The sequence below is a fragment of the Talpa occidentalis genome, unplaced genomic scaffold (genome assembly GCF_014898055.3).
Source record: "Talpa occidentalis isolate TD23 unplaced genomic scaffold, MPIMG_talOcc4v2.1 talOcc4.7, whole genome shotgun sequence".
NCBI classification, from domain to species: Eukaryota; Metazoa; Chordata; class Mammalia; order Eulipotyphla; family Talpidae; genus Talpa; species Talpa occidentalis.
Window position 1 is genome coordinate 136,282,497 of NW_023605083.1, and position 20,071 is coordinate 136,302,567.

General features: G+C 61.8%; 1 protein-coding gene across 1 annotated transcript in view; it reads left to right on the forward strand.

Moving 5' to 3' along the window:
• Positions 1–20,071, forward strand: part of TBCD (tubulin folding cofactor D) — a 79,097-nt gene that overhangs the window by 13,163 nt on the left and 45,863 nt on the right. The window contains 6 exon segments of the mRNA XM_037493372.2: positions 6,722–6,854; positions 14,151–14,196; positions 15,970–16,102; positions 18,048–18,196; positions 18,336–18,396; positions 19,286–19,360. Of these exon segments, the coding sequence (XP_037349269.2) occupies positions 6,722–6,854; positions 14,151–14,196; positions 15,970–16,102; positions 18,048–18,196; positions 18,336–18,396; positions 19,286–19,360 (597 nt within the window).

Genomic DNA, 20,071 nt, shown 5'->3' on the forward strand with positions numbered 1-20,071 from the left:
ACGGGAGGGTGAGAGGATTCACCAGAGACAGAGCGGGGAACAGAACAGGCAGACTGACAAAATACACTGCTGAGGGAAGCAGCGGGGAGACAGGAGAGGTCTGCTGCGCTATGTGGGAATCTCCGTGGCTGGCTAGGAATCGAACCAGCGCTGCAGAGGCTGCGGACACCTTCACAGTGTGGCGCTCAATCTGCTGCGCCACCGGGGAGGCCCCATGTTCTTTTTTAAAGGTTTGATAGAATTCATTTGTAAAGCTGTCTGGACGTGAGCTTTTTTTTTTTTTAAACAGATTACAGATTTATTTATTTATGCACACAAGAGCTGGGGTACAGGCCAGAGGTATGGGGGTGAGAAGATTCACCAGAGACAGAGCGGGGAACAGAACAGGCAGACTGAGGAAACACACTGCTGAGGGGAGCAGCAGGCACGGCAGGAGAGGTCTGTCGCACCATGTGGGACCCTCGCCGGCGGCCGGGGATTGAACTGGTGCTGCAGAGGCTGTGGGCAGCTTCGTAGCCCAGAGCTCAACCGCTGCGCCACCAGGGGAGGCCCAGGGCTTTTGTTTTTAGGGAGCTTTTTGATTACTTTTTCAATTTCCGGGATTGTAATTGGTTTATTCAGTTGTTCTGGTTCTTTTTGGTGTAGTCTTGGCAAACTATGTTGTTCTAGAAATTTGTTTCTTTAAGGTTATCAAATTTATTGGTGTTTGGTGGTACATGTAATCTCATGATCCTCTGCATTTCTCTGCCATCTGTGGTAAGTTTTCCTCTTCATTTGTAATTGTTTATTAATATTGTTTGTTAGCTTTGCTAGAGATTTGTCAATTTTATTCAACTTTCAATTTGTTCGATCTTTCCATAGTCCTTTATTATCTTCGTTATTGCCACTCTTATTTTTATTATTTCCTTTTTCTACAAACTTTAGGTCTTGTTTATTCTTTTCAAGGTACTTCAGGTGTGGCAGTATGTTGTCGGCCTGGGGTTCTTCTTAATGTGGGCCCGCGTGGCAGGTGTCTTCCCTCGCGAAGCTGCTTCTGCTGCGTCACAGATTTTGATCACTTGTATCTGCAGGTTCATCAATCTCAAAGTAATTTTTGATTTCTACTTTAATTTTCTCTTTAATCCAGAAGCTGCTAAGCAGCATGTTTAGTCTCCACATGTTAAAGGTTTTTCTAGTTTCCCTTTTTAATAGTTAATTTCTCGCCCTATGGCATTAGGGTCAGAAAGAATACTTGGTGTGATTTCACCCTTCCCAACTTGATTGACATTGACTTGTGTTCCCAACATGTGGCCTTTTCTTTTCTTTTTTTTTTTTTTAAAGATTTATTTATACAAGAATTGGGGTACAGTCAGAGGTGCGGGAGGGTGAGAGGATTCACCAGAGACAGCGTGGGGAGTAGAGCAGGCAGACGGACTGAAGACACTGCTGAGGGGAGTAGCGGGTGAGACAGGAGAGGTCTGCTGCGCCATGTGGGAATCTCCCTGGCCGGCCGGGAATCAAACCCCCACTGCAGAGGCTGCAGACAGCTTCACAGCACGGCGCTCAGTCTACTGCGCCACCAGGGAGGCCCCCATGTGGCCTTTTCTTGGAGGTGTTTCATGTGTGTGCAGGTGAGCTGCTCAGTAGACGTCTGTGGGGCCTCACTCAAAGCTGTTGTGCCCGGATTTATTCTCTCTTCTTCTGTCCACAGTTGTGGGTGGGGTATTAAAATTCTCTGGTATTATTGTTCTGTCAATATTTTTTAGTTCTGCTAACAGCTGTTGTATCTCGGGACGCTATATTATCATTCGGTGTGTATGTATGTATCTCCTTGTTGCATTTGGCCCTTGATTGTAATGTCTAGCCCTGGCTCTTATTACCTTTTTAAATTGGAAGCTTATTTTGTCTGATGTGAGTACAGCCGTCCCAGTCATCATTTGCTGGTGTGACCGTCTTCTGACCTCTGGCTCTGTGTCGTTGCGTGTCTGCCGTGGTTTCTTGCTGATAGTCATGGGTTAGAAATTGTTTGGAGAGCTGCTCAGCCACTCTGCACCTTTGATTGTGAATTCTCACCCTCTGCATGTAAGGTGAGCACTGAGATACAGGTACTCCCTGCTCTTTTACTTATTTTTTTTTTTTAAAGAATTGAGGTTTTATATAAACCTGTGGTTTTGTTTGTTTGTTTTTTTTTTTTAAGATTTATTTATTTATTTATTTATACAAGCACTGGGTACAGTCAGAAGCGCGGGAGGGTGAGAGAATTCACCAGAGCCAGAGCAGGGAGCAGAGCAGGCAGAAGGACCGAAGTACACTGCTGAGGGGAGCAGCGGGCGGCAGGAGAGGTCTGCGCGCCATGTGGGACCCTCCTCCGGTGGCCTGGGAGCAGCCAGATATCGAACCGGTGCTGCAGAGGCTACGGGCAGCTTCGCAGCCCAGTGCTCAACCGCTGCGCCACCAGGGAGGCCCCTTTTACTTATTTTTTTAATATATATTTTTAAAGATTTATTTTATTCATGCAAGAGCTGGTGCACAGGCCAGAGGTGCAGGAGGGTGAGACGGTTCACCAGAGAGAGAGTGGGGAACAGAATAGGCAGACAGACCGAAGACACTGCTGAGGGGAGCAGCGGGCATGACAGGAGAGGTCTGCCGCGCCATGTGGGTATCTCCCCGGTCGGCTGGGATCGAACCCATGCTGCAGAGGCTGTCGACAGCTTCACAGTGCGGTGCTCAACTGCCTGCGCCACCAGGGAGGCCCTCTTTTACTTATTTTGAGAGATCTTCTCAAGTGGCTTTTATTTTCTGAGGTCTTCCCTTTAAGGCTTGCTTAAGTTCTGCTTCTGCTCCCTGACGTGCTCTCTTGAGTTTCTGTTTGCGGGCTCTGCTGAGGTGGGGTGTGAGGCCATTCTGTAGCCCTTCAGGTGACCTGGCTCCCAGCGAGCTCTGAGGGCCACCCTCCTCCCAACGTGGTGTAATTCAGACGCGTCACCTCCAGGTGGCAGCTGCCCCCTTCACGCCTCCTCACCAGCAGCTCGGTGCTGACAGGCTCTTTTACTTTTGGTGTTCAGCTAAGTGCCTCACCCTGCCCTGCCCGGGTGGCTGTCTGGGGCGGTGTCCTGGTCCTGGCCTCTGTCTCGGTGGGCTTTGCTGTCTCTGCCACTCCCTGCCTGCCGTGAGGTTGGCACTGAGAGGTCTGCGGCGGGTGGGTATTCGCTGACAGGTGCTCGCCCTCACGCTTCAAGTTTTTAATCTTCGCTCCTTGTCCTTGGTTTTCCATATTTTAATTATAACGTGCCTTGGATTTTGTTGGCGTGCTGCCACTTTGTTTTTGATTCCTTTGGGTCTCTTGGGTCGGGATGCCCGGCTCAGTTCCTGGATTGAGGTGATTCCCAACGGTTATTTCTTTAATAGGTTTTCTTGGGGGCCTCCCCGGTGGCGCAGCGGTTGAGCGCTGGGTTGCGAAGCTGCCCGCGGCCTCTGCGGCGCCGGTTCAATCCCCGGCTGCTCCCCGGCCACCGGAGGAGGGTCCCACATGGCGCGCAGACCTCTCCTGCCGCCCGCTGCTCCCCTCAGCAGTGTACTTCGTCAGTCTGCCTGTTCTGTTCCCCGCTCTGTCTCTGATGAATCCGCTCACCCTCCCGTGCATCTGGACTGTACTCCGGTGCTTGTATAAATAAATAAATAAATAAAAATCTTAAAATAAAAAGATTTATTTATTTTTATACAAGCACCAGAGTACAGGCCAGATGCGCGGGAGGGTGAGGTCTGCGAGAGGACCCTCGCCGGCCGGCTGGGATCGAACCTGCACTGCAGAGGCTGCGGACAGCTTCACAGCATGGCGCTCAACCTGCTGCACCACCGGGGAGGCCCCATGTTGTATTTTTTAATTCCACTGCAGAGTTAGCTCTGTTAACTGTTTGCCCATACTGCGTTTACGTTTTCCATGGTCTGTTCTTCTGGTCGCCTGACGAGCCCCGCTGCCGCGGCCCTTCCCTCACGCTCCTCCTCGCGCATCCCGTAGCGCTGCTGGCCTGAGACGAGTCTGGGTTTGTTTGCTTTTGCTCCAGCATTTGTTAATGTTCTTCTTTCTCTTCATTTTCAGTTTTTATGAGTGATAACGGGAGCTTCTTTTTCTTCTCTAACCCCTCCTACAAGAAGTTGGGCCGAGTCATGGCTTTTAAGGGACCACCCAGGCCCCTTAGGAGTCTGCACCTGTTCAGATGGCCTGGGCTCTGTGCCAGCGAGGGGTAGTAGGTGGAGCCAGGGTACCGGGGCACTGAGAGGCCTCCTCTAAGTGACGATCCAGGGTTCCAGCGCCCTGCTGTGCTATGGGTGCCTGGTGTGCGGCGCGGTGGGGATCCTGCAGCCCTTCCCTAGGCCAGCTCCTCCGCTGAAATGTGTCCCTCAGTCTCGCGCCGATTTCAACCTCCGGGCTGTGATTGAAAAGCAGATCAGCGCTAGACAGGATCATGGTTGCGACAGAGCCACGGGCCTGCAGTGTCGTCACTGCCTTTCCTTGGGGACCCCAGTCCTGGGGTGCTCGCTCCTGTTAAGCTCCAGGGTGGTGTAAGGCAGATGTTCTGCAGGTCACAGCCACAGCCAACAGCAGGTGCAGGGGCTCATCAGACACCCCTAGGCGTGCGCTCCAGCTGTCTGGTCTGGGGGGCCATGGCCTCCTCTGCCTGCACCCTGCTCCTGGGTTCTCAGCTGTGCTCTCGTGCCCTGCACACCTCCTTCTGTCAGGTGCTGGTCCAGAGCCCTGGTGGGAGCATGCCCTTGGGGCAACAGAGGCTGAGGACCCCTCGGGGTTTCCTGCCTCCCCCCGCCCCCCCCCCCCGCCCCGGCTATGCTCTCTGTGCATGCACCGGCCACCCGGGTGCCGCTCAGGACCGTGGTCTCTGTTTGGGTGAGGCTGGTTGTGCGTGCGGGGAGCCCAGCTTCTCGCCTGCTGCCATTTCGCGCCGCTGTCCCCATCCAGCTCTGGGATGGTGCTTTGTCTCCCTGCTGCGCCGCCATGTCTCAGACCTGCCGTCCGCACTGGCCTGGGCAAGGCCCTGCGGCTGCTGTGGAAGCTCCTGGTGCCTGGCTCCGGGGCTCTCTGCCCGAGTCTGCGGACGCCCATGAGAGGCAGCAGGCTAGCCTGCACGGGAGATGGGCTCCCCAAGGGAAGGCGGTGGTGGGGCCCATTTCTGCTGGCTTGTGAACACGTCTGTGAGCATGTATTTTTTTTTTTTTTTTTAATGAAAGGACACAAAAGTACAAAGTAACTTATTTCCTTAAATCTTTCAGAGCAATCTTAGGATTTTTACCTTAATTTGGAAACTCACCTTGTGTGGTTTTGTTCGGGGAGGGTAGGCACAGCCTTGTGCCCTGTGCTGCCCCCCTTCCCCTGTGTGTAGCACCCCGTGTACTGCTCCCTGCTGTAATGCCCCACCATGTGCTGCTCTGGGACGTGGGGGCCTCCCTGGAGCCGCACCATGGGGAGTGTGGCCCCTCCTGCAGGAGTCTGGGGCTGCTCCCTGGTGCCTCCGGGTTGCCTGGGCTGGGGGTCAGGCTCTTCAGGTTGGGCTCTGCAGGTGTTGCCCTCGGCCCGCGGGCAGGGTTGTAAACAAGGGTGTGGGTGGGGCGCTCTCCATGCTGAGTCCTCACCGCAGACAGCGGAATGCAGATTTTCAGTGAAATTCCTGGGTCCTCTTACAACATCCGCTGAGGTCCTGGGGAGGGCTCGGGGTCCCTTTACGACCAGCACCCTGAAGTGCGGTTGAGCTCGTGGTCTCCCGACCCCTCAGAGGCTCGGGTCATGGGGCAGCCAGGAGGACAGCTCTAGAAACTTTTCTCCTCACGTGGACATCTACACTGTATAAAGTCTAACAGGCGGCCTGCCTGAGATCCGCAGCCTGAAGAGGCGAGGGGCCGGGCACTGGGGCTGGGGCGAAGGGTCCGCAGGGGTGCCGTGTGCTGCTCCGGGGAGCTGGAGGCCATAGTGGGCCGAGTCACCTTGAAATAGGGTGTCGCAGGGGGATGGGCCACAGGACAGGTTTCCTATGATTCGAGCAGACGGGTGAAGGAGGAGTCCTGGAGCCCTCGGTGGCTTTTGCAGTCTTTTATTGGGGTTTACCAGGTACACGGCAGGCAGGGGTGCCAGGCTGGCAGGCCTCCCAGCCCCCAGCAAACCTTCACTCCTTCTGGTGTTCTCTTGTGGCCTTGTTCTCTGCTCCTTTCGCTCTGCTGTTCCATTCTGCTAGTGTCCCCGTGATGCCGCCTTTATAAGCCCAGCTTTAGCCCAGGTGTACCCACTTACTCACACCCACCTTTACCCCAGGTGCCCGCCATCAGGCATGCATTCAGGTCTACTGAGTTCCATCGTCCGTGGAAGGCAGAAAAGCGGGAGGACAGAAAAGCCTGATACTTTTTTACTGTACCCTACATAGGGTGTTTCCAGGGTGTTGGTCCTGAGCCCTCCCCAGGGTGGGGCTGAGCCTGGGGTGTGGGGCTGTATAGCAGGGGGCCACGAGGTGGGGAGAGGTGGGTGGGCTGCTCTGCAGCGGGCCTCGCTGTGGGCGGCAGGGTGGGAGGGGTAGCGAGGAGCACCAGGAGCTTCCTGGGGTGCCGTAATGTGTGTTGGGGGGACAACAGCACAGGGAAGCAGGTGTGCCTCAAAGCGCAGAGCACAGGTGCCTGGCGTGGAGGCTGGTGGGGCCAGGGCCTCTGTGGAGCCGTCACCTGCCCTTGCTTCCTCCGACAGGTTTGTCACGCGGCCGGACGTCAAGCAGAAGAAGATGGCGAGTTTCCTGGACTGGAGCCTGTGCACCCTGGCCCGCTCCTCTTTCCAGACTATTGAGGGGGTCATTGCTATGGACGGGACGCTGCAGGCCCTGGTAAGCATTGCCCCGGGGAGTGGTCAGCTTGTGTGTGCAGGTGGTCAGGTGTTCAGTGGTCAGGTGTTCAGTGGTCAGCTTGTGGGTGCAGGGACCGGTGGACATGCCATTGGCTTTTGCGTCCATTTTTGGCAGCTGGCCTGGTAGCATGCCCCAAACCTGCCTGGCGCTGCACCGTGTCTGTTTTCCCTGCTCTGGACCGTGCGTCTGCGGGCCTGCCCTGATGTCAGCCGAGTGGCCGCCAGGGGGCAGTGGTGCCTGCTGAGCCTGGAGTGGCTGGGCAGGCAGGGGCACGTCCACCTCTGGCTCCCCACCCGCCCTGCCTCACGGAGGATGGTGACTGGAGCCCACGTGGAGTGGGCAGGTGCCTGAGTCTGGCTTTGTCCAGGGGCTCAGGCCAGGGCGTTTCTAGCCCTGGTGGCAAACACAGGCAAGACCCCCCACTGGATGTGGGAGGTGCCAACCTCCCGCTCTGGGTAGCCTGTGCTGCTGCCATGTGGCATTGCCCTTTCTAATGCTAACGGGAGGGTGAGGAGGCTGCGGAAGGGGGCAGGCTGCCAGGCCGTGAAGCTTGGTTGTGGGTCACCTGTCAGTACCCCCTCCCTCAAGCCAGCAGCTCTGAGCCCCCTGCCCCTGGGCATCCTGGCCCTGGCACCTTCCTGCTCCTCACCTGCAGGGGGCACACTTGCTCCTCATCCTATCTGGTGCTCTTGGGCCCGCAGCCACTTGCCGAGAACAGGGCTCCAGGGCTGTCTCTCAGCGCGCCTGAGCGTCCCCTCAGTGCCGTCCTCGCCTGCCCTCTGCCCGTGCAGGCTCTGATGAGGCGGGCGCTGTGGGCCCCAGGAGGGGGCCCGCGCACTGGGGCTGAGCGGCCCGGGGCCCTCTCGGAAGGGCCCTGCCCCGAATCACCTGTTTCCCTTTCGTGTTGCCTTTGCCATCTCGAAGGGCTGTGGTTCAGGTGAGGAGGGGAAGAAGAGCCTGAAAAATAAACATTTCCTGAATTCCTGTTTTCTGTTCAGGTCATAACTTTTTTCTGTGCTTCCTCCCATTCTGTAAACGGGTGTCAGGCGGTGCTTTCAAAAGGCAGACTTCACGGCCGTGGCGTTCGCGGCTAAAGGGCGTCGTTCAGGGGGATTCTGCACAAACACGGGGCTGTTCGCGTCACTGTTCCCGCATGGCGGAGTGTCCGCGCTGCCCCCAGGAGCCCTGTCCCGTAGCGCCCCCTGCCCCGGCCCCGCGCTCAGCGCCTTGCGCCTGTCCTGGCCTTTCCCGTGACGATGTGGAGCTGCTGCCCCGACCTCACGTCTGGCCCGGCCAGAGCCGGTGTGGCACCCCGCGCTGGGGAGGGGTGTCCCGTTGTGAACGGTGCTCGTCTGAATTGGCCGGTGTGTTTTCGCGTGGGCATAGATTTTCAGTTTCCTTGGGTAACAGTAGTTTTTTAAAAAAAGTTTAACGATGTGTTTTTCTGCATCTCTGAGGCCTTTAAGATGTTCCCCGGCCGCATGGGTATGCAGGACGGTGGGGTGGCCGTCTGTGCCTGGGGGGCTCTCTTCCCGCCGTGTGGACGGACCTCCTGGGACTTTGGGCTGGCTTGCTCTGATGGGGTCGGGGCAGGGTGCCCGATGGGCTGAGCACGGTCGGCCCCGGGCTCCGGGAGGTGGGGGCGGGTGCGAGGGTTTGTTTGAAGGTCTGGGTGTGAGTGGGCTCTGCGCACTGGGCAGCCTGGGTCCCGGAGGTGGAGGAAGCCCTGCCGGGGCCTGCGTCCTCTGCCCTGCTGCCTCTGGGGCTGGGTTCCCGCCTCAGACCATCCCAGTCCACTTGGAAGTCCGCCTTCTCGACAGGCTTCCTGGTATCCAGCAATGCGGCCGCAGCCGCCCTCCTGGGCTATTGCTCTGCCCTGCAGGGCAGCCCGCAGGTCAGTCGGCGCCTTGGCCAGGGGCTGGGGCCAGTCGGGTCCTAGAGGCCGCATGGCCCAGCCTGGGCGGGAGATGGCCGTCCCTCAGCTGCCAGAGAGCGGTCCCCTTGGGTGCAAGGCCTCGGGTGCCTCGGCCTTGAGGAGGGAAGGCCAGCCACGGTGGGGCAGCTCTGCAGTTGACTTGCCACAGGTCCCTTCTTACAAGCTGTTTCCCTCTCCTCTGGGCTTCTCGCCAGTTTTCTGCCTGCCCTCCCTCAGCGGGACACACTTGCTGGCTGCGGCCCCGCTCCCTCCGCCCACCAGCCAGGGGCAGGAAGGGCTTCCTCCCTCATCTCCAAGTTCTGTCCCCGGCCTGGTCTCTCTTTTTCCTGTGGAATAGAAAGGTTTGGCCACAGAGGAGCCGCCATTGTTGGCAGAGCGGGAGGAAGGGCCACCCCTGCCTGGGCTCGGCGGCCCTGGCTTTGCCCACCCGCAGTGGGCCAGGGCCGCGGGGCGAGGCCGCCTCCTGCTCCCACGTCCTCCCGCCGCCTCTGCAGGCCTGTTCTGGGACTCGGGCTGTTTCCTTCTCTGTTTTGAAGAGCCGTTTGGCCTAATTGATGCTGCTGCCACCGGCGGGGGAGGTGGGCTGGGCCCTGGGCGCGGGAGCGGAGCTGGTTTCGCCACAGCCCGTCAGACCTGAAGGGGAGGTGGCCGCTGCGTGACGAGACGTGCACGTCGCCTTTGATGCACTTGGCTGCCTTTCCATCCACCTGCTCATTAGTGCGCGCTCGGCGAAACAGGTGAACCTGACAAGCACCGTCGAAACTGGGGCCGCCCGCTCCCTGCCAGGGCTCCCTCCCGGTGACCTCAGCCCTGTGGGAGGGAGCCAGTGTTTGGCAGCCACTCCTGGCAGTGCCCGCTGAGGAGCCCTTTGTTAGTCCCGTGGGCAGGGCCAGCTGGAGGGTGGAAGCCCCCAGGCTGCGGGGCCCTTTGGCCAGTCTCTGCTCCCCTCGCGACCCCGGCGTCCTCAGGCCCTGGATGCTGCTGCTCTCCGAGAGGGCGGCTCCCTGCCCACCCGCTGCCGCGAAGTTCCGTAATTTTCTCACTGACCAAAGCAGCTGTCTTCCTCAGCAGAACGTCCCGGTGCTGCGCGCACCTCGGGAGAGGTGGGGGCGGCCCGGCCCGGGTCCCGGCCGTCCTCACCCCAGGCAGGGCCTGCTGCCCTCGGGAGCCCCTGTGGGAGCCCCTGTGCCCTGGCAGCTGGCCGAGCCACCCCTCAGAGGGTGCGTGAGGCCCCTCGCGTGTGCTGGGTGCTCAGAGGAGCAGAGGAGCCGCCTGAGGGTGTAGCAGGTCTCCCCAGGCTCTGCCGTCTCTGCTCCTTGGGCTTGGTGCTACCGAGGACAGACTCCCCAGGCTGGGGCTTTAGCCTGGCGCTCGCCTGGGGCGGGGCGCGGGTGGAGCCACGCTGCGCAGCCCCAGGCGTGTGGGCCTTGGGGTCACTCAGGCGCGCTTCCTCCTTGTCCTTGGAGCCCGAAGTCATGAGGGCGGCGGCTCTGGCTCAGCGCTTCTGTGGGGCTGGCGGGACTGTGTGGCAGGAGCCCGGCGAGGGGCCATGTGGCCCGCGCCCTCCCTGGTCCCAGTTGGTGGCTCCTCTGCTGGCGCAGGCCACGGGGCCTCCCAGCTCCCACCCTGCCCAGGGTTCCCAGGGGTCGGCCGCCTGCCCTTCCCATAGCGCGGGCTGCCTGCACCACCCGCCTTGGCCTCTGCTCCTGCTTTCCTTCCCTGGGCCGGGAGCCAGGTTGGTGCCACTGAGCTCTGGGCCTGACGTCCGTGTGCAGAGCGGTGCGATCCCCTCTCCACGCCTAGTCCCCGGCCCCTCAGCTGGGGACGCCCCCCGGGACGTAGGTCCCCATGGCCCCGGTGCCTGGCGTCTCTAGGTCAGCTGTCGGCTCGCGGGGGACGTGTGTCAGTCCCTCTGGTGCTCCTGGGCGGGGACGGCCGCTTCCTCCGAACCTGAACCTCAGCCTGCGGCGGGAGAAGCTCGCGGGGCTCGGGCGGGGCTGCCGCTATGAGTTTCAGGGCGAGACCGGCCCCTGTGCTTCCTGCTCCCGCGTGCGGTGCCGGCCCTCCCTGTGGGGGGAGGCCCGGTTGAGGCCCCAGCTGGGGGCTGCAGGTCCCCCTGTGGGTGGCCCGGCTGCGTGTCTCTGCCTGCAGACCCACCGACCCCGGCGGTGGGTGACCCCAGGTTCTGTGGCACGGCCCCTGGAGCCGCAGCATCGGGACAGAGGTCCTTGCCCCCCAGGCCTGGCATGGGGCTCGCTGCCGGCCCCCTCAGCCCGCTTGTCTCGCTGTCCTGGGCTTCCTGTCCGGTGTCAGTTGCTGCTGCGTGGGGAGGTGGAGGCCCTGAGGCCTGCTCGTGTGAGGGGGTGCCCTGTGCAGCCTGCTGGCGGCCTGGGTGGAGTGGGAGCATGGCCGCGAGGTGCTTCCTGGGCCCAGCAGGCTGTGGGTTCCTGAGCGGCGTCTCCCTGGGTCTCCGTGTGGGCTCTCGGGTCCTGCCCTCTGGGGGGTACCTGGTGCTTCCTCTCAGCACCCGGCCGGACACAGGACGCGGAGGGAGCAGCACGGCTGCTGGGGGGGCCACGATCCCTGCAGATCCTCCTGGGGGCGGGGGCGGACCCCACACCAGCCTGTGGAGAGGGTAGGGGTCGGGGTGAGCAACACCCAGGGCCGGTCGAGCTGCTTTTCTCAGCCTTGACCTGGTGTCGTCAGGGAGCCCTGACCTCCCCCCCCCCCCCGCCCCGCTTGCCAGCAGGGTGGACTGGCCCCCACAGCTGACGGCCCCGGGCAGGGAGGCTGAGGCTGGGTGGGCGCGGTGGAGGGGGCGCGCCCTCCCGAGACTGGTTTTGTTGGCACTGGGCACCGGGCTGGTTTCTAGAACAACAAAAACAGGCTGCCGGCTCCCGCCCCAGCTTAGGGCGGCGTTTGTGTGACTGATGGTGCAGCTGACAGCGTGTCTGCAGGGGGCGCGGCCTCTCCCGCCCTCTGTCTTCGTGCTCAGGAGTGAGAGCCCCCAGACTCAAGAGCCCGGTCCCCGCGTGCCACTTCCTTCCCTCCCTCGGGCCCTCTCCAAGGGTCCCAGGTGGCCGCGCCCTCCTGCCGGGCCTGGGACTGTGGGGTCTCACAGCGGGAGCCGGAGCTCAGCGGGTTGGGTGGGGTGGAGCTGCCGGGGCCTCACGGAGGCCCACAGTTAGGGGAGCGCGGAGCCCCCTCCTGACACTCGCCGGCTCTGTTCTCTCTTCTCTCACGTTCTCTTTGTGAGGAATAAAGAATGTGCACGTGGAGAGCGTTTTTGGGATTCTGTGGGGCTCAGCCCTCTGGGTATGCCGGGGTGAAGGACACCGGGCCGGGCTGCCCGTCTGTGTCCCCGCCGTGCGGTCAGCCCGAGGGCAGGACCCTCACAGCGCTCTCCTGCAGGGGACCCTCGGGCCCTGGTTCCAAGTGGGGATTTCACTCCTGGTCTTGTGAGGCCCTGGTGCCCGGTGGCAGAGGGGGTGGCCCTTGGGCCGAGTGTGAGGAGCACGTGGTCGCTCCGCGGAGGGTGGCGTTGCCTGCCTTGTGTGAAGCAGCCAGACGCCTGCTGCGGGGTGAGGTGGGCGAGTTGGGCCGGTGGAGGAGTCAGGGCGCCGCCACCACCACCACTCGCCGCATCCGAGCCGCTTGGCAGGGCCTGGGCCGGCGCGGGCGCGGTGGCAGCCTCCGTGGGACTGCGGGCCGGGGTGGTGTCCGCACCCCTTCTGTCTGCCCAGGTGCCTGGCCCGCAGAGCTGGCCCGCAAGCCAGTGTGTGCCCCTGCCAGCCCGGCGCCGCTTCCTCTGGCCCCAAAGCCGCCTTCCTGCTGCTTCTCTGCCACGTAGCTTTGACCCCGACAGGACCGGCCGTGTGGCTCCGTCACTCCTACCTGGCACGGACACAAGTGGGTGCGCGCGGGGCAGGTTCTTGGGTTGGAAGAACCCAGTTGCCTGATGGCAGTGGGTCAGGCGGGAGCCAGGGCCCACCCTTTCCACACCATTGCACTCTCACTCCGCGCTCGATGAGACGGTCGAGCCACTCGGGGTGCGTCATGGCGGCGCCGGCCCTGCCTGGCTCTTCCCGGGCCTGGCAAGCCGCCCACTTGCTGCTGGAGTGGGAAGGAGCGGCTGGGCCATCTCGGCTTGGGGGCCCGGGCTCACCAGCTGCTGCAGGGTGGGGCGCCCCCGCCTGCCTCCTTGGGAGTCCTTGGCGGGAGCTGGGCCTGTGTAAAACCGATGGCGGAGGCACCCTCTTGCCGTTCATGAGCACCTGGCGCGGTGGTGGGGGCCGCCTTTCTGTGGTTCCAGGGCTGGGGGCGCTCGGGGGTGAGGAGATGAGCGCGCTGCAGGCCCCCCATGGGCTGGCAGGGTCACGGTGTGGGAGTGGGGCTGGTGGGGGAGAAGATGAGGGAGAGAGTGAAGAGTGCGAGTGTCCGGCCCCGGCCCCGGCGGAGGCGCGGGAGGCGGCTGCAAGGCTCTCCTGAGCGTGCGGCAGCTCCCCGCCGTGCCTGCCCTGGCTCTCCCGTGTGCCTCAGTGTCCACCACCCTCCTGCTGACTCCGGGTGCCTGTGCGTGGTGCCGCCAACGGGGACGGGGGCCCCTTTCCCAGGGCTGGGCATCTCTTGCCTGGTCTTGCCAGCCGGCACGTGTTGGGCCGGCCCAGGCGGCTGCAGGTGACCAGAGTGGACGCACCCTCCCTTGCCCCTGCGCCTTTGGAGGGAAGACACCCCTTTCTCGCGTGCGCTTTGCTCTGTCGGCGAGGCCTGAGGATGCCCGCCTGCTTTGTCTTCCGGGTGTAACAGCGGGGTGAGCCCAAGTCTGGGCCTCCCGGGGACGCGAGTCGGGTGGTCGCTGGTTACGGGGCTCTGGGATGGGGCCAGCAGGTCAGGAGATGCCTGGCTGGGCACCCCTGGCTGCTGCCCTGAGCTGTGAGCAGGTGGCTGCACGTGGAGGCGACTCCAAAGGCACCTCTGGGGCTTCGCCTTGGGCCACACAGTTCTGCCGCTCCTGCCCGTGACGCTCAAACACGCGGGACACTGCAGGCTTAGGGAGGTCCTCAGTCTCTTCTTCCAGGGCTCAGGCCTTGGCTTCCTTGTGGCCACTTTGCCGTGGCCACGCCTCTGCCCTTCCGTCGGGGTGTCCCCGTTGGGGGTGAGCACGTGCTTCCAGAAGATTCTGTCCCAGTCTCTTTTAATTCCTGTATCTGGTTTCGAAACTGGTCTCTTCCTATTTGGTGGCATTTAGAATAAAAATCCTGGAAACACACGAACTGTTTGGATAACTTAGGTTTACAATTTGTAATGTGCTAGCAGCATACTCATTTTTTCTTTTTTAGGCACAAATATTTAAGCACGGAAAACGTGAAGACTGTTTGCCCTACGGTAAGTTTATTTGTAAGGTGTGTTGTGATGTGGGTGTGACCAAGTGTGTCTCTTTCACATGCTCCTTTGTGCGCTTCATTCGGGGGCACAAAAATCTGTGGCTCACTGTGTGGATGTGATCACAGAACGTCAGTGTCTTGCTCTGTGCGTGCACGCACCTTTGGCCACTGGCTGTTGGCTTTGTTGGGGAGGGGGCGCGCTGGGCTCCCGCCCTGCTGCTGGGCCTTGGTCCCAGGGTCTCAGTGCCATGGACACACTCCCAGGCTCCCCTGTGTCCCGGGGCTGCCGCTGAAGCCTGCTCTTGCCTGGCCACGGCGCCTCTCCCGCTCTTTGGCCTCATTCTTTTAATTAATTAATTAGTTTGTTTATCTACTTGTTTATAAAGATTTATTTATTTTTGCATACAAGAGCTGGGGTGCAAGCCAGAGGTGCAGGGGGTGAGAAGATTCACTAGGGAGAGGGGAACAGAACAGACAGATCCACTGAAACATACTGTTTAGATTAAACCTCAGTTTATGGAAATAAGTCCTCTCCCCAGGTCACACCTTTGAGAAAGGCCTCCCCAATGGCTGCGCTGCTCTGCCCCTCCCAGCAGCCCCTGGATGCACCCTGAGCCTCCCTGATGCCAGTGCAGAGTTCAGGCCACAGGCTGTGCTGACCCTCTCAGACCCGAGCCCGCCCTGGCCAACTTGCCCGTGCCCACATCCTGGGCGAAGGTCCTGTCAGCGTCTGGGCTGGGTCTGGGGTGCAGGCTGCCCCAACGATTCTGTATTTTATTTATTTATTTTTTAAAGAGATTTATTTATTTATGCGTACAAGAGCTGGGGCACAGGCCAGAGGTGCAGGGGGTGAGAGGACTCCCCAGAGACAGAGTGGGGAGCAGAACAGGCAGATCTACTGAAATCCGCTGCTGAGGGGAGCAGCGGGGAGACAGGAGAGGTCTGCTGCGCCCTGTGGGTTTCTCCCTGGCCGGCCAGGACAGCTTCTTAGTGCGGTGCTTAACCCTTTGCGCCACCAGGGAGGCCCCACTTCTGTATTTTAGAAGACACATGAATCGGGCTTCAATAGTTTTTTTTTTTTTTTTTTAAATTATGGACAATTTCAAGCACACGTAGAGGAAGAGAGACTCATAATGGACACAGCTTGAATTCACGCTCTCTTGTGTCACCCTCTCTTTGCCCCTCATACATCCTGTTGTGCTGCCTGCATGTTTCCGCATGTCTGTCTGAAGGACAGGGCCCAGGAGAGGGGCGCAGCCCCGCATGGCCCCCCATGCCCCCGCCCACACGCCCACCTGGCCTGACTGTGCCCCTCAGCTCTGTGCTGTTTGGAGCCTCTGGGAACTCACCGAAGGCTCTTATGACTTGCCTTGTATTCCCACACTCCCGCCTTTCACACGAGATGTTGCCCATGTGCTCCTTGACTCAGTTTCCCCTGGATGCTCACCGCAGTGAGTTAATGGCCTTGGTGGTGTAGGGCCCGGTGCCACTGCCTGTGTGTAGCGCCCATCCCTGCCAGGCCTGAGCTCAGCCCCCCAGCCCAGGCTGCTGGCCATGTGTGCCTCCCCGTAATGTGCACAGCCCACACCTGCCCGTGTGTCCCTGCGCACTGGATGCTGCCGTCCTCAGGATAGTTGCCTCCCAGTGAGGAAGCTGGTGAATGGCGTGGCGAGGGGCCTCTGAAGCTGGGCCCTGCTGCCCTGGGCTGGGCTCGCTGTGCATGAGTGCCCGCCACAGATGTGCGGGGCATGCCAGCCCGTTGCTGTCGTTGCAGCTGCCACTGTGCTCCAGTGCCTGGACGGGTGCAGACTCCCCGACAGCAGCCAGACTCTGCTTCGGAAACTTGGGGTGAAGCTCGTGCAGCGACTGGGCCTGACCTTCCTGAAGCCCCGGGTGGCCAAGTGGAGGTGGGTAGACCAAGTAGGGCTTCAAGGGGGAGGACAAAATGCGTTCTGCTTTCACGTTTTTCCCAGTCCCAGGAGTCTTCCTGAATCTGAAAGGAGCGGCTTCCTTGCAGCCCTCGGCTGGAAGAAGGGCGGCCGGCCCGTCGCAGGGAGGCCGGTCCTCGCACATGTGCCGTGCCTCGGGCGCAGCACGTCCCCGCTCATCAGGGCCGGCGGTGGGCAAAGCTCGCCTTGGCCCGCAACACGGGGCTGTCCCGGCCGCGTCCAGAGAAAACTCTTTGGGCCTGCCCGCAGGCAGCGCGCCGGCAGCCTGCCGTGGTGCGTCGTGGCTTTTGCTGCAGAGACAGACCTAGTGTGTTCTTAACAGTCTTGAGTTTTATTCCTGCCATTAGCGTGTGTGGTGTGGGCAGGAATGATCTGGTCAAGCCCAGCTTGGCCCTTGTCTCATTATGGGACCTTCTGAAGGACAGGCCTGAGGGCGGCTCCCGCACGGCGTGGCTCGGGACTGAATGCTGGCAGGTGGCGCCCGAGGTGCCAGGCTGTGGGCGGGTGGAGCTAGCCCACAGTGACGGGGATTGGCTCAGATCAAGAGGGTGGTGGGCATGCTGGCCCGGGAGCACCGGCTGTGTCTTTCTAGGGTGAAGCCACGGGCTCGAGGCCTAGGATGAAGTGGCGTTTCAGTTGGAGGCGAAAGCAGGAAGAACCTGTCTCTCGGGGTGGGGGTGTCGCCTGCGCTCTTCCAGGCCTCAGTGGGTCGGGGGATGGCGCACGGGGTAGTCTGTCTTCCTGCGCAGTCCCGCCTGCTGCCCCCCCACCACATCCTCCCAGATCGGCCGAGCAGCGTAGACCTCCTGTCTGGTCTGACCCAGTCAGATTGACACGCTGACAGGCCCCCATACGTCCCATGAGCATTTTCGGGGAAGGAGACTAATTCAGCTTCGCGCTTGTTCCGTCTGCTTCCACGCGCCTTTATGTCGCTGCTCACCGCTGTCCGCCCTCGCGCCCGGTGTTTCCTCTCTTCCCCTGGGGGAATGAGCCCCCACCGGCCAGGGCTCTTGGGCTCCGTCCCCACCTGGTCTCAGGTGGGCCTCGTGCGGCCGGGCCAAGGACACCCGTGTCCCTTCCCTCAGCCCCTTGCACCTCCCTTCAGGCTCCTCCCCTGCCTCCACGCCTGGGGCCTCCTGGCATCGTGGCCTCTGCTTCCCTCTTGCTCCAGCTGCTCTCAGCTGGCACCGGGTCTTGCCTGACTCATTTCCTTGGGGTCCCCTGAGGGGCCAGTGGGTTTTGTGAAGAATTTAGGGTTCCCTTCTCCAGTGTCTGCCCCTACGAGCCCTCCTAGCCGGGGCTTCACTCTGCCCCACCAGGCGGCTGCCCTCTGCCTGTTGTTTCTGGGCTGACTTCAGAGGGTACCTGAAGTCAGGGGTGAGGCCAGGCCAGGGTGACCCCCAGGGGGGCTCCCGCTCTGAGGCTCTACCTGCCTACTCTGTGTTGGGGTCTACAGGCCGAGGCAGGGCAACTGCACTGTTGTCACAGCAGCTTGCCTGGCGTCTGGCCACTGGGCACTGGGGGGTCACACTCCCATGTGGGTGGTGCTGCAGGGCCTGGGGACAGCACCACCCATGCCCGTAGCTCTTGGCCACGCGCCTGTGACTAGGTTGGGCTCAGGCCCGTCCTCCTTGGACATAGCACCATCCCCCACGGGTGAAGGGCTCAGCCCCACAAGGCTACCCACAAGTGCTGGTCCCCGGTTGGGGGTGGCTGGTGCCGCCTCTGTCAGGCCGTGCCGTGGCCCCCGCGAGCCCTTCTGAGCTCGTTCGAGCCGGGCGTTTCCCACACGCGTGCCCGGCTGCCCCCGTCCCTGCAGAGGAGACCGGTTCTGACTTGTGGTGAGGCTGTCCTCCCTCGAGCTGGGAGCCGTGACCACCCACCCGCTGTGTCTGTCCTGCAGGTACCAGCGTGGCTGCCGCTCGCTGGCTGCAAACCTGCAGCTCCCGGCCCAGCATCAGAGCCCACCGGCCGTGCAGGCCCCGCCTCTCGGCAGCGATGATGGCAAGGATGACGAGGACAACGTGCCCGAAGAGGTGGAGAGTGTGATAGGTGCGTGGCCTCCCGCTGAGGGGGAGTGACTGGGAGACTGGGCGCGCGGCAGGGGAGGGCCCTGGCTGGGTTGGGTGGGCGGGGAAGCGGCCCCGGCTGGGGGCTCTGCTCAGGCTTCCCCCACCCCGTGTTCTTCCAGAGCAGCTGCTGGTTGGCCTGAAGGACAAGGACACCATTGTCCGGTGGTCTGCAGCCAAAGGGTAGGTGCCAGCCGGGCCCCGCTCCATCGCCTGCTGCCCCATGCAGGGCGGCCTTCAGGAGGCGTCTGCGCTGGATGCTCCGGAGGCCGTGCCCAGTCTGGCGTCCGTGCCTCCATCTTCTTCCTGCTGTCGCAGGAAAATGCTAGATTTGCCTCCCTGGCCCCACGTCCCCATCACCACGGCCCTCCCTGCCTACAGCCAGGCCTGGCATGCAGGTGCCACAGAGCCGTCACCTGGGCCCCAAGAGGCCCCTCGGTCACCTGGGTGGTGGCCGTGGAGCTTGCGGTCTTGCGAGGCCCACGGGCAGGCTCTGGGCTCAGGGGTGGAGCAGCACCCCAGCGTCCATGAGACCTGCGTTTGTGGGGCAGGGTGGTGCACGGGCCTCAGCTTGGATTTGGGCTTCTGTGCGTTGCCTCAGAGAGGCCAGCAGGGCTGCAGGCACCCAGTGGGGGTTTGTTTTTGTTTCAGTGGTCGCAGGCCCTGAGCCCAAATGTCTGTTTGGCGTGGGATAGGCTGCGGGGGGCCCTTCCCGGAGGTGCTAGGGCAGGACCTGCCATGGGTAGGGCCCGACCACACACACGTTCCAGCAGGCGGCATCCAGCATGCTAGCAAGGTGGCCCCACGCAAGAGGGGCGGCAGGTCCAGGCTGACAGCTGGTGCCTTGCTGGTGAGGTGCTGCCTGCCCTGGGCTGCTGCACCCCGCGTGGTCCTCAGCCTCTGGACAGTGCCAGTGTGAGGGGCTCCCTGAGGGTGGGCGCAGAACCCCGGGGGCTGGCCACGTCGGCCTCCCTCTCCTGCCGCCCCGGTGGGAAGGCTTGTGGCCCTTCCCCTGCACATCCAGGCGTGCGGGTGGTCCTGATGGTGCCGGGCGTTTCCTTCCCTTTCCCAGAATTGGCAGGATGGCGGGAAGGCTTCCCAGAGAGCTGGCGGACGACGTGGTTGGGTCCGTGTTGGATTGTTTCAGGTAGGTGAGGAGATGAGAGGCAGGCGTTCCTCGTTCAAAACGCTGGTTCTCTGGCACGTGAGCGTGCGTGTGCTGGGGGTGGGTGTGCCGGGAGTGGAGTGGGGTGTGTGTGAGTGTGCTGGGGATATGAGCTCCTGGGCGTGAGTGTGCTGGGGGTGTGAGTATGCGGGGCGCATGAGCTCCTGGGCATACGTGTGTGGGGTGGGGTGTGAGTGTGCGGGGGCCAGGCTCCTGGGTGGCGTGTGGCCGTGTCAGCAGTGCCCCGGCTCTGGGGTCTGTGTCCTGAGTCTGAGCACACACTGCTCGGTGTTCTGGGCCTGCTGGTGCCACGTCCCTCAGGCTGCACTGCTGTGGAGATGTGCGTCCGCCTGGGCACACTGGTGTGCGTGAATTGTGAATGCCATGAATGGCCTGCTCAGGCCCAGTTGATGGTTACCTTGGCAGCTGGGGGCTGTGGTGCCAGCCTTGCCTCAGGACCAGAGCTGATGCGGGGGCCCTGCTGCTCTGCGGGTACACCTGGCCAAGGATGGGTGCCGGCAGCACAGGGCCTGGTGTTCCCGGAGCTCCTCTCTGGTGGTGGCTGATGGCACTGGCACCCCCGGTCCTGGGTCCAGAGAGCAGAGGGCCTGTCTGGGCGGCCGAGTGAGCCCGTTAGCGACCAGGCCCCGGAGCAGTGCTGGCCCCTTGGGAGTTGCACGTAGGTGCCTCCTC